The sequence below is a fragment of the Macaca thibetana genome, chromosome 2, assembly GCF_024542745.1.
Source record: "Macaca thibetana thibetana isolate TM-01 chromosome 2, ASM2454274v1, whole genome shotgun sequence".
Classification (NCBI taxonomy): domain Eukaryota; kingdom Metazoa; phylum Chordata; class Mammalia; order Primates; family Cercopithecidae; genus Macaca; species Macaca thibetana.
Window position 1 is genome coordinate 149,884,884 of NC_065579.1, and position 18,398 is coordinate 149,903,281.

At 42.6% G+C, this 18,398-nt stretch overlaps 1 protein-coding gene across 27 annotated transcripts in view; it reads right to left on the minus strand.

The window, feature by feature from the left end:
• The window catches only part of KALRN (kalirin RhoGEF kinase), a 708,666-nt gene that overhangs the window by 71,060 nt on the left and 619,208 nt on the right, over positions 1-18,398 (minus strand). For all 27 annotated transcript variants that reach the window (XM_050781536.1, XM_050781534.1, XM_050781532.1 and 24 more), the window contains 2 exons: positions 5,202-5,332; positions 496-562 (listed from right to left, as the gene is read on the minus strand). In XM_050781536.1, coding sequence (XP_050637493.1) covers positions 496-562; positions 5,202-5,332 — 198 coding nt within the window. The remainder of the gene's footprint in view (positions 1-495; positions 563-5,201; positions 5,333-18,398) is intronic.

Genomic DNA, 18,398 nt, shown 5'->3' on the forward strand with positions numbered 1-18,398 from the left:
ACTTTTAACTGTGGACCTGTCAACCTTGCTCATTGGTGGGTTTTCCTTTTATCTGTGTTTTTGCTAGCTATAACACTTATCCTTAAAATCTATGGAAATGTACAAGCCCTAAGATTCCACTAAGAATGACCTGTTTTATGCCTATGTGGCTCATAGCTCTGAAGAATATATGTCCACATAGTTAAACATCAAAGAAAAGCTCTTAAGACAATAGCTTGGTCACCTAAAACAAAGTGGAATGAGTTCCGCTGTAACCAAGAGGCTCCCCGAAATGCTATAACATTCGGGCCTCTACCTCCCTCTAAATAGCTTATTTCAAGGGGAAAAGAAAAATATTGCCTACATATTCTACTTATTACCATTTTTATTTTCATTTCTGCAAGTGCTCAGACAGTAAAGTATATGTAACCATCAGATTAAAACACCTTGGCCTAGGTAGAGTCCAATGTGCTCCTGGTTGGGTGACCACAGACCCACCTGGAACCCTCTACTTACCTCCACCACAATGCCCAGATCCTTGACATAGTCTTTCTCTGTCTGTACCAGCTCATTCAGGACAAACCTGAGCAGGAGATTAAGAACAATGAGTGTTCCTCTTCATTGTTAAGCCAAAAATCTTTACTTTAAGTTCACAGAAAAGTTACTTTGGCACCTTTATGACAAGACCCCCTAAAACACCCACATTTATCTCCTGGGAAAGATGCTTACGGATGCTTTCCCTACAGAAGGCCCTATTGAAGGGCTGAGGACACCAAGGTCAGAAAGGACGTCCCCAGGTGACATACAATAGTCACACAAAAAATGACACTCAGCACCTAGCATTCTTCTTTCTATTCTTCACGTGTTTCTCCCTCACCTACAACTGAACAATTATATAGACAGAGGGCAGAAAGAATGGCAACCATTTTGGCAAAACTGAGTTCTGAAAGCTTTGAGGCCAGTGTTGGCAGGGGATCAAGATGAGACTTTTCTTCCTTCATTTCAGCTCCATTCTTCACTTAACAAGAGGAGAAAGACAATTTGATTACCAACCTGTAAGTCCTCCAAGACATGGATAGATACCAAGTGAAGCTTTTAAGATATGGAAGTTGCAATTATTCAGATAGGTATCCATGGTAACTGGCCTGGAAGATCCCCAGTCAAGGCCAGAAAGATGGACTGCAGACACACCAAAATCATACCTTTAATGCATCCCTACCTTCTCCAGGATGCAGGATTTAACAATTACAAGGACATTTGCTCTCTTGGTTTCTTTCTTGTTAATTCTTTCTACCACACTATGTGCCACTCCCTTCATCTGGATTTTCCCATGCTTATAATAAGGTAGGTATTGTAAAGCCTATTTTATATAAATGAAAATGCGGAGACAGAAAGATTAGGTAGCCTGACCATGATTATAAAGTGAGTAGCAGAGCCAGGATTTGAACCCAGTTGTTTAAGAGTCCAAAAACCATGCTCTTTCCCAGCAGCCCACTGCCTGGCAAACTACTCTGACTGGCTCTTGGGAGTCCCTGAAGCCTCAAACCCAAACACTCTTTCTGTCTTTTGTCCAGACGCTAAAGAGCTTTACATAAAATGCTAATAGTTGTGCACAGGGGCAGGGTGGTGCTGTGCAACCTACTGGAGTCACACTCTTCCAATCTGATTGGAACGAGTTTTGCCTGGGACCACACAATTGCATTTTGGGCCCAAGTAGCAGAAGGGATAAAGTTCTGAGATGTCAAAGTGGGACCCCAGCACAAGGGTGGTAACCATTTTGAACCCAGGAGCAATTCATCTGAAATTCTTGCTCTGTATAGCCCCAGAAGCCACCACATTCCTGGGGCTGGGGCCTCTGGGCAATGGGGAGGAAGCAGAGGAACACACGCTTCTTTATCAGTGCACCCAGCACTTCCAACAGCTCCCTCTCCAGCACAGACAATCATGTGTTTTAGGCCACAGGAAGGAACTGGCAAGGCCAAATAAAAGCATTTAAATATATCTTTACCATGGCCCAAGTTACTGCCTAGTAGAAAGTGGCAAAAGAAAACCCACAGGAAAGTTAGAGTGGGAATGTGGGGCTGGGAGGGCCCTCTGGAGATGAAGCCCAGCTCTCTGTCTCCAAGCGATATTTTTATCCTAAGCTATTTGCTGACAGATGAGGACTATCTTTGGCTTCTCAGCCTCTAGAGAAGGGAACTGTATTAGGTGCTGCTAGTGGACCTGTCATCTTTTCCCTTGAAGGGTTAATGAAGTACCTGGGGAAACCACGACGTATTAAAAGACATTCTGAAAAGTGACATCAGGGATTTAAATTGCAGATATCGCAAGGCAGTGCACAATTAATTGCCAAATGAACTGACAACAAGGCATGTTTTTCATGGTAAGTTCTTATTAGTAGAAGTTATTTACAAACAAATGTTATTCTTTGGTCCAACTAAAATTATTTCAGCTACATGTTAGAACCACTTCTAACCTCCTTTCACAGGGATAGGGAATGGCTGGTCTTCCATAGAAAATCTCTTAGATTCATTGCACCGGCTGTTCTCTCTCTCGAGAAGACTTTTTCTCTATGGCTTATTCCTTACCTCCCCCAGTCTTTGTGAAAATGCCAGGGCCGTTTAAAATGGCAACATGGCCTCATTTTTTCTCTGGATCTCCCTTACACTGCTCTATTTTTTTTTCTTTTTCATGTTTCCAACATACTACATAATTAATTTTGTTTATTGTCTGACTTCTCCCACTAGAATTTAAACTTGCCATGAGAGCAAAGACTTTTGTTGTTATTATTTGTCTTATTCAGTGATGTATCCCACTGATGGTACATAACTGGTGTTAGACCAGTATTTGTTGAATGAATGACTAAAACTTGAAGACAAGTAACTCCATTCTCAACTTTTTTCTTCTCCTGGACAAATGACTATTTGTGTTCATCTTCTCTCCGTGGAGCTCTCATTTAACCCTTTGATGCCCTGCTGCCATCTTCTGGATTGAGTCTTGGTTCTCTACACCCCTCAGCCTCTGGCCTCACATATGGTTAACAGTGAAACACCTCTACACCACCCTTTCATCATGACCATAAAGTACAGCAGGATAGAACAAGGATGAGATATAGTAAGAGGAATGAGATACTCTAACAGTTGTATTTCCAGGATAGTTCAGGATGTGAAGAGGTGTGGATTTTGGCAAGAATGAGAAGAGGGAGAAGAGATGAATGAAGTGGGCAAAAGAGACAGCAAACTTTTGTGGCCTATTGTATCTGGACAATGGCTTAAATGACTGCTCAAAGGCCAGTTCAAGCTACATGCTAAGAGTAGTGACTGGCTTTGCCCAGGGTCACCTGCCACCTCAGAGGTTACCTTCCTGACTTAAGCTTTGTTTTGGCTTGACAAAGGACTAAGACATCAGCTCCAACACGGCCTCACCTGTGTAACAACCTGAGAAACTAAGGAGACTCAGTTTTGTGCAAGTCCTAGGAAATTTCCCTTTGGGGATGGCATTTCTCAACCTCTATCCCATTTACCAACTTCTTCAGGTTCCCCTTGAGTACTCACAAAGCTGAGTGGGTAAATATGGAATTACAGGATTTACATGCCACTTGTTTATCTCCACTAAGAAGTGATATGATAGCCCTGCTTTCACACCAGGCCTTCACTGTGATGTTCTCACTTTTGTTTCCTAGGAAACAAAAACTCATAAATAGACACTTTGTACATTTCCAGGTAACAGAAGGACCTGGTCTGACTTATTTTTGCTAGTTTTCCTGTCTGTGGCCAGGCTAAAGGAGTGATGAATTTGAGAGTGAGAGGCAGGCTAATTAACAACAGGGAGGGACCTTTCACACCTGCCTCCCCAATTCTTGCTACTGCTTATAATCTCTCACATGCTGAGCTATGTCTAAGACTCATCAGTAGCTCTGCTTCCAACATAGAGCCAAACCCTAAACAAGAAAACAAAAGTTGGTCAAGTGCGGTGGATCCTGCCTGCAATCTCAGCACTTTGGGAGGCTGAGGCAGGAGGATTACTTGAACCTAGGAGTTCCAGACCAGCCAGGGCAACAAAGCGAGGCTCCATCTCTACAGAAAATAAAATAATTAGCCAGGTATGGTGGTGCACACCTGTAGTCCCAGTTACTTGGGAGGCTGAGGCGAGAGGATCCCTCGAGCCCAGGAGGTCAAGGCTGCAGTGAGCTATGATCATGCCACTGCACTTTAGTCTGTGTGACCAAGCAAGACCTTGTCTCAAAAAAAAAAAAAAAAAGCCGGGCGCGGTGGCTCACGCCTGTAATCCCAGCACTTTGGGAGGCCGAGGCGGGCAGATCACAAGGTCAGGAGATCGAGACCACGGTGAAACCTCGTCTCTACTAAAAAAAATACAAAAAATTAGCCGGGCGCGGTGGCGGGCGCCTGTAGTCCCAGCTACTCAGGAGGCTGAGGCAGGAGAATGGCATGAACCCGGGAGGCGGAGCTTGGAGTGAGCCGAGATCGCGCCACTGCACTCCAGCCTGGGCGACAGAGCGAGACTCCGTCTCAAAAAAAAAAAAAAAAGTTTTGGAGGAGTTCTGCTTTTGTACTAGTGGTATCTGGTATATTCTTGATCAGCTCAAATAATAGATTGACTTCATATCAACATAGATAACTCTTGCATAACATGGGATTGTTCTGCACTATGAATTATATTTTACCACTAACTATTCAAAGTGGAGAAGAAGTTCTCTTGGAACTAATCCCAGAAACAGATGCAAAATTAAAACCTTTGGAGAAGGAGTAGAGACGGGACCTGCTTGGTGGTACAACAGCTCCTTCCTCTACATATAACTTTCCCACATTTGGGGAAATGTTTTCTTAGGTGACCACTATCAGACTTTCTGCCGCAGTCAGAGATTCTCTGATTCTACAGGCCCTCAGTAACAGTCTCATAGTTTCCTCAACTTTACCATTTTCCTTTTATCACCTTGTTTTAAATTTCTAACAGACCTATAACCACAGTTTGTCAGTAATAGCTGCTATCTCACAGAATATACTTTAGCCTAAACTTCAATCAAGTCAGTGCCGAAGTGGCTCAATGTTTATCAGTGCTATGCTGCACAGATCTGACTCTTAGAATGAATGATGTCAGTGGAAACAGCGTGGGGAGCCCCTCTCGAATTCTCCCCAAACTTTGCCCATCATCCACCACACTCACGTGTGCACCACAGGGAGAAATCTGGGGAAGCCACTTACATCCTGCCTCTCAGGGCCTTGGCTTTCTGTTCTTCTTCTGGGTTTCTAGGAGGTGTGGGTGGGGCCATCCCCTCATTCAGGCAGCCCGCAGGGTCTTTCAAGCTCCCCCGGTATGAGCCTCCTTCTAGACTCTGAAAAGAAAGAAAAAACAGCCTTAGAAAAGTGTACTTTGAAAAGTCATTTGGAATCCCTGTGTCCTCCCAGCCTAGCCTTAGACAACATGGAAAATCAGTAGCCAAGGCTGTTCTCACCAAACCACAGTGAAGTATTAGGAGACCAGAGACTTTATCCTCCTGCAGCAGGGAGCCCAGAGCTGCCACCTTCTCAGGCAACCAGGATGTACTTGGCATCTATGTGCTGCCAATTTCTCAGACATAATGAAATTGTCAAAGTGACTATCTCTAGGTAAGAGCTCCAGAGGTAATGATAATGATTGCAATTCTATACCAAATATGCAGTTACACAAAACAAGTGAAAAGGGCGAATGTGGTACTATAGAGGGAACTAAGGGTAAAAGAACCTAAATTTGAATCCCAGATCTGCTAGTCACTGAATGATTTATGTGAGATAGCTAAAATTGTTCCATGCTTCAGTTTTTCTCAATTTTCAAATTAAATCTTCCTTCTCTGCAGATTTCTAAGGAATAGGCAGAGATAATAGCTGTACAACCCCTTTGAAAAGTTAAAAATGTCCTATGATGATGAGGTTTTCCCCTGTCCCCATGGATGGAACTATTAACAATAAAAATACTCAAAATGGAGTCAATCTTAACACTTTTACAAGTGTCCTGGAAGAAGGATTACACAGTGACATTTAGCATTTCATTATGCAAATTGGCAGGAGTAGTGTGGATACACAGTAAGGCTGGAGAGTAAGGTCAAGTTGGGCAACTGTAAAACAAATAATGAGAGACTAATCTAAGGCTATTCTTTATTATTATTATTATTATTATTTTAGAGACAAGGTCTCATTATGTTGCCCAGGCTGGTCTTGAACTCCTGGGCTCAAGTGATCCTCCCGCTTCAGTCTCCCAAAGTGTTGGGATTACAAGCATGAGCCAATGCACCCAGCCAGAATATCTATCTATCTATCTCTCTCTCTCTCTCTCTCGCTCTCTCTCTGTCCGTCCGTCCGTCCGTTCATCTGTCCGTCTGTCCATCCATCCATCCATCCATCCATCCATCCATCCATCCATCTGTCCATCCATCTATCTATCTTTTTGAGACAGGGTCTCACTCTATTGCCGAGGCTGGAGTGCAGTGGTGCAATCACGGCTCCCTGCAGCCTCGACCTCCCAAGCTCAAGCAATCCTCTCACCTCAGTCTCCCGAATAGCTGGGACAGGCATGTACCACCACATCCAGCTAATCTTTTTTTTTTTTTTTTTTTTTTTTCTGTAGAGACAGGGGTCTCATTACGTTGCCCAGGATGGTCTTGAACTCCTGGGCTCAAGTGATACTCCCACCTCAGCCTCTCAAAGTGCTGGGATTACAGGTGTGAGACACCATGCCTGGCCCTAAACTGCCCTTACAAGATGCCTGTCTAAACCAGCTACTGCAGCTAACAGAAACAGTTTCATTTAGTAGTTTTTGAAAACATTAGCCCTAAGGTTAAAGTCACAAAGATTTTTAAAAATGCAGTCCAAAAAGGTAGTAGGAAGTAAAGGCTTCAGCCTGGCCTTCAGTGAGCTGCACTTGGAGTATTTGTCACAATGCTCTTAGTTGCTCTATTTTAACATAGGCTAAACAGAGGTAGAAAAGAAAGGTCCAGAGAAATAAATAAAAAAGCAATGAGGTTCCTGTTGGTCCATTTTATAAAAAACATGGAGAATATAAATATTTGAATCTGAAAAACATAACACAGCAGAGATATCAAACTTCTTCCATCCCCCTCACCCCCAAACTGACAAAATGTGCCAAGGGCTAAACATGAATTTGTTACCAACACTAGAAACTGAAACTAAGAGGACAGGGTCTTCAAATTTGAGAGAGAATTTCTTTTAACTTGAGATAAAGGTATTCACAGAACAAGTAATCGGCCATGGAAGTTGTTATATCCAGAGCAGCAGTATAGGCTAAAAATATGGAAAGGTCAAGAAGGGTTTAGCTCAATTTATAGATACAGGATCTGTAACCTGTCATTAAGGAAATGAGAGTGTCTGGTGCTGAGGCTTGACAACCAAGCACACAGGCAGGCATTCCAATGACATGTCTCCTGGTGCCATCACCAGAGACAGGCTCCTGGGCAGATGGGCCCAGCTGGTGATTGATTTGATTACATGCCTTTTACTTTCCCTCTCCTTCTCCTCATTGTCCTGTTTCAGCCTTTATTCTGCAGCCTGTTGAGTGGTAGCATGGTGACTGCAATGCCTGGGAAACAAGCCCTGGTTTATAGGCTCACTTGACCATTAGATACTGCTGAAGTTCATTCACAGGTCCATCCCTTTGCCCTTAGAAGAAATGAATGTTTTCCTCTGGTGAATTGCTGCTCAGTGGTATCCTCTGTGCTCCTACCCCTTCCCAGGGTGACATCTCTGCCCACAGGCACTCCCATGGAGCATCCAACTTCTTGTGGTCCACTCTCAACCTTTCTACAGAACAAAGAACATCTGAGGAGTCCATTCTGTCAAATGGGGAAATACTTCCATCTCCTCCTACCTGACCTGTTCTATGAGCAAAGTAGCCCAAGTTATCTCCAGGGGAGGACTCGCTGGGATGGCAACAGTGATAGAGAAGGACAAGAGAAAGAAAGAATTTGGCTAAAGCTATATGCTAGGTAGTCTGCCTAAAACAATGAGTTTGATTTTAATGCTTGTAATAATTCAAGAGTGATTGCCTCTGAAGACCTACCTACCTATGCTAGAGCTGGGATACTGAGCCCCAGCTAAGGGCAACTACAGCTGACCTAAAATTGTCTGTTCTGCTCCTGGGAGAAAAAAGGCAGTGGTGGCCAGGTTTCTGCCACAGTGAGGACTTCTGTCCCACCTGGAGCTCAGGGCACAAGTAGTCTCAGAGGACAAAGGGAAAGGTATATGGGGATAGAGCAACAAATGTTCCCATAGTCGATCCAAGGATGGGGAATAGAAATGCAAATAGATTCAAATATGTGATGAAGTGTGGAGGAAGGTCATCCCCATATTTAAAATGAGCACATTTCCTGGGCGCTGGATCTGAGACCATATACTCATAACCTGCCCTTCCGCTGTGCACCTGTAAACACTCTTTTCACACTCCCTGCACGGCATTCATCACATAGTATTGTAACCACTGATTTGAATTCAGGCAAATATTTATTGAACATCTACTACATGCTAAATATTTGCAAAGTGCTGGAGAAATGAGGATGAGTAAGACAAGGCTCCCTGGCCTCCATAATCTAAGCCAAAATGGGTCTCTTGTAGAGAGACAGGGTACAATGGAGGATGAACAAAAGGAGCAGGTGGCTCTATGGTGGGGTGGAGAAGCAAAGGAAAGACTTAATGAAAGAGGCAATGCTCGAACTGAGAACGGATAAATGAGGAGAGTTTCACTGGATATGCCAACGGGAGGACATTCCAGGCAGAAGCAGCATTGTGAATATAGGGTGAAAGAGCGAATGACGTGGGGGCAGCCTGGGAACCTGAAAGTAGCCTGGTGTGGGCAGAGTACAGAGTGTGAGGGAAGGGGATTGGCAAATAACTGTGTGTTCTGTGAGTCTGGGTGAGTAGGTATTAAAGGAAGAGGGAGTGAGGAGTGAAAATAGAATCCTGGAGAAGTTTGCAGGGATCAGATCATAAGGAACCTTGTCTGCATGGCATTCAGAAGTAGAGACTTGGCCGGGAATGGTGGCTCATGCCTGTAATGCCAGCAGTTTGGGAGGCTGTGGTGGGAGTATCATTTGAGCTCAGGAGTTTGAATCGAGCCTGGGCATGGTGAGACCCCACTCTACTAAATAAAAAATAAAAATTAAATTAAAAATAAAGAAGTAGAAACTTTACCTTCTAAGACCAATGATGGGACAGTTGTAAGCAGGGAAATAACATGTTTTAAGACTTAGAAATGTCAGTCTTAATGCTCCAAAGATATTTTCATAATTTGGGACAATGTCTCTGATGTGATAGTAAAGAAAAACAGAACTTAAACTTTAAGTATTCTATGATTAATTATACTATTTTTAAAAGGGTCTAGAAGAAAATATATCAAAATTTCAACACTGAATATGTCTAGATGATGATTTATATTTATACTGTTGTCATTTTTCCAAATTTTTTTGAATAAGCATATATTTCTTTTATTAGTCAGAAAAGAACTATTAATTTAAAAAAAAATGGAAAAGAGGCCGGGCACAGTGGCTCATGCCTGTAATCCCAACACTTTGGGAGGCTGAGGCAGACCGATAACCTGAGGTCAGGAGTTCAAGACCAGCTTGGCCAACATGGTAAAACCCCATCTCTACTAAAAATACAAAAACTAGTCAGATGTGGTGGCACAGGCCTGTATTCCCAGCTACTCGGGAGGCTGAGGCAAGAAATCACTTGAACCTGGGAGGTGGAGGCTGCAGTGAGCCGAGATCACGCCACTGCACTCCAGACTGGGTGACACAGCAAGGCTCTGTCTCAAACACACACACACACACACACACACACACACACACAAAAAAAAAAACAGTAAAAGAAAGATCCCTCTAGCAAGAGACGTTAGACTAAAATCTGAGAGGAAATGATTGCCAACAGTCCAGGGAGGAGAGGATTTTGAGCATTAACCCTAGAGACTGCGAGCTCCCTATAAGGAAAATTCTGTGCTTGATTTCAAAGCCTGGTGTACAGGAGGACTCCAAGAATTTATTAAATATGCTATGTAACTCTTGGGAAGGGATCAAAGCTCATGTGATGAGACAATGGGTAAGCTGGCTGGTCCAGTACCACCTACCACACCAACCAATCACCTCTTAGTTGCTCCTCTTTGATAAAAATTTGCATATCACAACTGTTAGGATGGCTATTATGAAAAAAATAAGATATCGGGGTTCAATTTCCAGACAGGGAGACAGCAAAAAAAATAAAAATAAAAAATAAGAGATAACAAATGTTGGCAAGGGTGTGAAAAAAAGGGAACCCTAGTACATGTTGGTGGGAATGTAGATTTGTATAGACATTGTGGAAAACAGTATGGAGGTTCCCAAATAAATTAAGAATGGAATTATTATATGACCCAATAATCCCTCTTCTGGGTATATATTTCTCTTCTGGGTAGGTAATGAAGTCAGCTTTTCTTAAAATATCTGCACCCCCATGTTCATTGCAGTATTATGTACAATAGCATGATATGGAAACACCTAAGTGTTACTGATGGTTAAAGAATCTGTGATACACACACACACACACACACAGAGAGAGAGAGAGAGAGAGAGAGAGAGAGAAATATTATTCAGCCTTAAAAAACAAGCAATGGGGAAAGGATTTCCTATTTAATAAATGGTGTTGGGAAAACTGGCTAGCCATATGCAGAAAACTGAAAGTGGGCCCCTTCCTTACACCTTAAACAAAAATTAACTCAAGATGTATTAAAGACTTAAACATTTTTAAAACCTAAAACCTAAAATCCCTAGAAGAAAACCTAGGCAATACCATTCAGGACATCGGCATGGGCAAAAACTTTATGATTAAAATACCAAAAGCAATGGCAACAAAAGTCAAAACTGACAAATGGGATCTAATTAAACTAAAGAGCTTCTGCACAGCAAAAGAAACTATCATCAGAGTAAACAGGCAATCTATAGAATGGGAGAAAATTTTTGCAATCTATCCATCTGACAAAGGGCTAATATCCAGAATCTACAAAAAACTCAAGCGAATTTACAAGAAACAAACAAACAACCCCATCAAAAAGTGGGTAAAGGATATGAACAGACATGTCTCAAAAGAAGACATTTATGTGGCCAACAAACATGAAAAAAAGCTCATCATCACTGGTCATTAGAGAAATGCAAATCAAAACCACAATGAGATACCATCTCACACCAGTTAGAATGGCAATTATTAAAAAGTCAGGAAACAACAGATGCTGGAGAGGATGTGGAGAAATAGGAACAGTTTTACGCTGTTGGTGGGAGTGCAAATTAGTTCAAACATTGTGGAAGACAGTGTAGCGATTCCTCAAGGATCTAGAACCAGGAATACCATTTGATCCAACAATCCCATTACTGGGTATATACCCAAGGGATTATAAATCATTCTATTATAAAGACACATGCACATGTATGTTTATTGCAGCACCGTTCACAATAACAAAGACTTGGAACCAACCCAAATGCCCATCAGTGATTGACTGGATAAAGAAAATACGGCACATATACACCATAGAATACTATGCAGTCATACAAAAGGATGGGTTCTTGTCCTTTGCAGGGACATGGATGAAGCTGGAAACCGTCATTCTCAGCAAACTAACACAGGAACAGAAAACCAAACACCGCATGTTCTCACTCATAAGTGGGAGTTGAACAATGAGAACACATGGACACAGGGAGGGGAACATCACAGACTGGGGCCTGTCCGGGGTTTGGAGGTTAGGGGAGGAATAGCATTAGGAGAAATACCTAATGTAGATGACGGGTTAATGGGTGCAGAAAACCACCATGACATGTGTATATGTATGTAACAAACCTGCATGTTCTGCACACGTATCCCAGAACTTAAAGTATTAACAACAAAAAAGAGATCCTGCCATTTGCCACAACACAGATGGACCTGAAGGACATTATGCTGAGTGAAATAAGGCAGATACAGAAAGAAAAACATTGCATGATCTCATTTATATGTGAAATATTTTTTTAAAAGGTCAAAATATATACAAAAATATATACAGATAGAAAATAAAACAGTAGTTACCAGCAAGGTGGAAAAGGCAACTAGGAAACGGGCATGTAGGTCAAAGGATACAAAGTAGCAAATCTGTAGCATGAACAGGTCTAGAGACCTAATCTACATGAGGATTATCATTAATAAAATTGTATTTGGAATTTTTGTTAAATACATACATTTAGCTACTCTTTAGGTACTAATTTAGATTGCCACCAAAATTTTATTTAACTAATTAAAATCTAAATTTTAGCTACTCTTGTCACACATACACAAAAAAGTAACTGTGTGACATGACAGATATGTTAATTTACTTCACTACAGTAACCATTCCACCATCTATGGGTATCCCATAACATCATGTTGTAAACCTCAAATATACACAATAAAATTTATGTAAAAAAATAACATATGGTTGTGGCCGGCACTTTGGGAGGCTGAAGTGGGAAGATTGCTTGAGCTCAGGTTCAACGCCAGTCTGGGCAACAAAGCAAGACCTTGTCTCTGCTAAAAATAAAAAAATTAAAACATCAGCCAGGTATGGCGGCACAAGCCCATAGTCCCACTGACTCAGGAGGTTGAGGTGAAAGGATTGCTTGAGCCCGGGGGAGCAAAGCAGCAGTGAGCCGAAATCAAGCCACTGCACTCCAGTCTGGGTGACAGAGTGAGACCCTGTCTCAAAAAAACCGAAAACAACAAAAACCTTACATAATATTCTCTGGACATAAAGCATTAGATCTAAGTCATTCCGAGGCAAACTGTTGGTGGGTATAGGGACAATACATAGTTGAAAAGCTGAAGTCTGGATTTTCCAGGCCAGTGACATTTCAGGTTTGTAATTGGGTTAAAAACATTTTGTGGAGGCTGGGCATGGTGGCTCACACCTGTAATCCCAGCATTTTGGGAGGCCAGTGCAGGAGAATTGCTTGAGGCCAGGAATTTGAGACCAGCCTGAGCAACACAGTGAGACCCTGCCTCCACAAAACAAAAACAAAAACAAAAAAAAATTGGTGGAAATCTAAACTTTTACCTTCTTACAAGAACCTCAGGAATTGGCCTGGTGTGGTGGCTCATGCCTGTAATCCCAGCACTTTGGGAGGCCGAGGCGGACGGATCACCTGAGGTTGAGAGTTTGAGACCAGCCTGACCAACATGGAGAAACCCTGTCTCTACTAAAAGTACAAAATCAGCCTGATGTGGTGGCACATGCCTGTAATCCCAGCTACTTGGGTGGCTGAGGCAGAAGAATAGCTTGAACTCGGGAGGCAGAGGTTGCAGTGAGCCGCCATTGCACTCCAGCCTGGGCAACAAGAAATAAGAGTGAAACTCTGTCTTAAAAAAAAAAAAAAGAACCTCGGGAATCTCTTCCACAAAAGAGTGCTAGAAGAACCCAGTCCCTGGAAACACACACCTCTGCAATGGATATGGTGAGGCCATTATTTTTTCCCATCTGGATTCTGAACTTTTGCTAACTCCACCTGGCTATTGACAAAACAAGTGAATTCTTCTAAAGGGGGCCAAAGCACACACACAAATACAGCCTGGCCATAGCCATGTTCTTCCATGACCCACAAGGCTGGCCCAAGGAGGAGATGAATGCTGTCAAAGTAGGAGAACCAGAGAGCAGGAAGTCTTGCTGAAGCAGGTAGGGCACATTCTCAGGGTGCCAGGCCACTAAGTAGACTAAACAGGAGCTCAGTCCTGGCCAGTCTCTTCTCTAAGGGCAGAGGATTATTAGCCAGGGTCCACTGGGGCCATGCTGAGCCCAGTGAACTATGCCGGTGTGTCACCCGATGATGAGCTTAGAAAGGGGCGGGCCTTCCTTCTTTTCCTTCTTTTCCTTCCCTTCCTTCCTTCCTTTTCCTTTCCTTCCCTTTCCTTCCCCCCTTCCCTCCTTCCCTCCCTCCTTCCTTCCTTCCTTCCTCCCTTCCCTCCCTCCCTTTTCTCCCCTTCCCTTTCCCCTTCCCCTTCCCCTTCCCCTTCCCCTTCCCCTTTCCTTTCCTTTCCTTTCTGTAGAGACAGAGTCTTGCTTTTGTCACCCAGGCTGGAGTGCAGTGGCGCGATCTCGGCTCACTGCAACCTCTGCCTCCTGGGTTCAAGTGATTCTCATGCCTCAGCCTCCCGAGGAGCTGGGATTACAGGTGCATGCCACCTTGCCCAGCTAATTTCTTTTGTATTTTACTAGAGATGGGGTTTCACCATGTTGCCTAGGCTGGTCTTGAATTCCTGAGCTCAGGCAATCTGCCTGCCTCAGCCTCCCAAAGTGCTAGGATTACAAGTGTGAGCCACCACACCCGGCCTAGGGACTTTCTTTCTAGAGTCTCGATCTTTCATGCCAGGAAGATGGTAGAATTCTGGGGCTCCAGGACTTCAGTTTAGAGATACACTAGATTCTCAAGGCCTTGTTTCTCAAACTTGGGGAATAAAACCAAATTGTATAGACTGTTAAGCTATTACTCTGTAACATTCACCCAACCAATCTATCGCTGGCAAATAGTAAGTTTCCATGTGCCCAGCTTCATACCAAGCTACAAGAGATAAGGATGACACAGTTCCCTTTCCCTGTCCTTCACAAGGCAGTTGAGGAGGCTAAGAATTAACCTTTGTAGATGCTTGATTATCAGTTTACAAAGCCCATTCATACCTACTCAATTATCATCATAACTCTTTTGGGATTAGATTTGAATAGACAGAATCAGCATCACTAATAAGTGAGGTAAAAGAGAACCCCAAGTAGACTAAGTAATTTTCCCAGGACTATACAGTAAGCAGCAGAGGCAGGACTAAATCTTAGGTCTTCTGATTCTTTACACACTCACTGCCAGCAGCAACAGTCCACAGGTCTAGAAAAGGGTTTATTAAAAATCACACAGTGAAAGCAGGGGGAGCTGTATTCCTGGCTTAAAGATAATACTTTAATGCAAAACCCAGAAAAAGAATGTTATCCCTATCTGGGGAGATGGGTGAGCATCCTTTCTTGATAAACAAGAGCACCGATTAAAGACCAAGGCTGGTGGCAAGACCACAGAAGGGCCCATTAACGTCCAGAAGGACTCATTGGCGGGTAGTGAGTCTTCAGAAGTTTTATCTGCACTTCAGATAAACCCTGTCTTTGTTCCTTAACAGTAGGTCTCGTGCAGCAGTGATCCTAACTCACCGAGGCAGAAGCTTTGGTATAACAATGACCATGCAACCATAAAGCACCGGGGGCAGCTCTGGGAGATAGGAACATGGGGGATCTCATGGCCTTTGGGTGGAGCTAGGAAGCCAAATGAATTCTAATGCAGAATTTGGCACCATGGCTTGAGCAACCAACAAAGCACAAAGACTTTAAGGACTTTAAGTAAAGTCCAAGAATACCAGATGCTCCTGTAAGACGGAATTGAATTCTGTAAAGTGGAAAGAACTTTATTAGTTCTTCCTCATATGAAACGAAGAAAACTCCCACCCACAGGTCTAGGTTCTGCCCTCTGGCGTAGCAAAGAGTTAGTTACTCTTTGCAACCTCATTCCCATGGCAGTGCTTCAATTACTAGAAGACAGCTCTTATGTGTCTTCTCCTAACTTCTTCCCATACTTAACCTTGGTTTCCTCAACTTTCCTTCAAATTACATGGACCACATGGTCTGGTTATCTCCTCTGGGCCCCTCCAGTTTGTTCAAGAACATTGTAGAAGGTTGCATTTAGAATAGAATAATAGAATACATTGGCTGGGCATGGTGGCTCATGCTTGTAATCCCAGCACTTTGGGAGGCTGAGGTGGGCGAATCACCGTGGTTAGGAGTTTGAGACCAGCCTAGCCAACACGGTGAAACCCTGTGTCTACTAAAAATACAAAAATTAGCCAGGTGTGGTAGCGTGCCTGTAATCCCAGCTACTCAGAAGGCTGAGGCATGAGAATCACTTGAACCTGGGAGGTGGAGGTTGCAGAGAACAGAGATCATGCCACTGTACTACTCCAGCCTGGGTGACAGAGTGAGACTCTGTCTCAAAAAAAAAAAAAAAAAAAAAAGGAAAGAATAGAACGCATTATTCACACACCGCTCATGACGTGTATGGTCTGAATACCTTTGAATACTATTGCTTCTCTTGATCTGTACATTGTACTTTCGTTAATCAAGCCTGTGATAATACTCGCTATCTTGGCAGCTATCACACAGTTGTACTTAGTCAAATAAACACTCCAGAGCTTTTATGGGCTCTGGATATTTTCTTCTTCTAAGCTGAAGAACTGATAAGGAATAGGACTAAGAGTCTTGAAGGTGAAAATACAACTTAGTGCTCTCAAGCATGGCTGAGATATTCTCAACCTAGTACTGTTACATTGCTATCCCATGTGGGAAGGGAAGAAAGAGAAAGTGGTGGAAAGGACCAAGAATCAACTTTTGGTAGGAAGATTCTAAGAAACCAAACCACTGCTTCCTTTTTCCTTTCTGTGACGTGAGCTTGGTTTTACATGTTAAGCCAAAGATAGCTCTAATTCTGGGCTTACCGTAGGTCCTCAAGAGTAGTTATTGCTGGAAGAAGTTAAATCCTTCATTATGGCAAACTCACCACAGAAAGGACATTCATTCGACAGACATTTATTGACAGCCTATAATAAAGCCAATCAACACCAGTGCCATCCCACATCCCCTCTTCTCTAGAAAATTTGCTTTGATGGGACTTTTCTATGTCTTTGCTTCTTAGCAGTAGTAGTAGCAAAAGGTAATCCAAAATATAAAAATAAGTGTAAAAGACTTTTTTTTACTAATAGAGCAAAAATAATAATAATAATAATATCCTAAATGACTTACCATCTAGCTAGGGAGGTAAAATGCAAATGAAAACATTCAGATATTTGAACAGATTATGCTACAGAGCTACTTAAGAGCTGTCCCAGGCGGTATGTGGCTTTCATAATTACCATGGGATTACAATGGAAATTTGGCCTGGGCTGGTCAGAGGAGCCCCTGTAGAGAGGAGATTTGAGGAGGACCCTGAATGACCATTATGCTCTAGATCAGCAAACATAAGAGGGAGAACATTCCAGAGAAGTGGGGCGATATGAACAAAAACTTGGAGGGAAGAAAGCCAAGTATGAATTTGAGGATAGCAGAGAAAATAATTTGTTTGGAGCAGAGTTCATCAACCAAATAAATAACTAGATGCTGGAAAGGTAGGTTGGAGAACAGGCTACAAAAATATCAGAATATTAGATAAGTGTGGACTTTATGTATAGGCCAGTGATTCCCAAACTTTGATTATATATCTCTGTCATTGAAAATAATTTTGTTCATGTACCCCCAAACATGTAACTTGTCTATAAATTCTATACCTATGCTACTGTACTATCATTATATACATAAGAAAACACACATAAAACCATTTTAAAATGCTATAAAGAGGCTCAAATATTTTCTTCCCATACCCCAGTAAGTTGTCTTATGTACCTGAGGGCACCCCCACATTGGAGACCACTGCTTATGCAGCCAAGAGGGAGGCAATAAGCAGTGTTTACAGAAGACCAATTTGGGGTGAAGGCAGACTGGGTGGGGAAAGGGCAGGCAATGGCTACTGCAATAGTCCAGGAATGAAGTCAGAGCCCAGGCTCAGATGGTAAAAGAAAAAATACAAAAAAGAAAAAGGATGACTTTAAGAAAAAAATTAAATATAGCATTTGTAGAATGAAGAGGGTATATGGGTTGGTGTCGAGAGGAAGGGAGAGCAAGTGAGATACACCAGGGAGGGGTCTTTGAAAAGTCAACGTAGTGCCCACAAGACACTTAACTCCTGCTGGTAGGAAAAGGAGAGATGGCAGGAAAACGGACAACCTTCAAGAGTTTGACACTGGGTACCAAAAACAGCAGGGTTTTTTTCTTTTCTCAATTAGAAAGGAAAATTTAGCAGGAAAAAAAATAAAATCATATGTATTAAACCTCATTTATACAGGATATGCTGGGATATTTGAAAAGGGAGTTACTATAGTCAAAATATTAGGTAGCTTTCCATAGAGAGCATCCATCATTTTCCTCTAGCTCCTGGGCCAAGTGATTAATAAGACTGCCCAACAGAAGTCTGGCAGAAGCACAGACATTTATCCTAATGAGAATTGCAGGAAAAGCTAAATGGGTGATATGGATGAGAGTGAAAGAAAGGAAAATACTTCCAGGTGTCATTCTGTGGTGACACACTTAAATGCAAAAACATGAGTGGAGGAACAGCTCTATCCTAATGAGCTATCTTAAAAAGGGCCCTTTCACCAGCATTATGCCAAAACCCCAAACCTGCTCAGGCTCATCACCTATCCCTCCAATCGGCTGATGGGTCAATGAGACAGTCACAGGCTAGACAGGCTGCCAGTGGCTTATGTTCAGTTTTT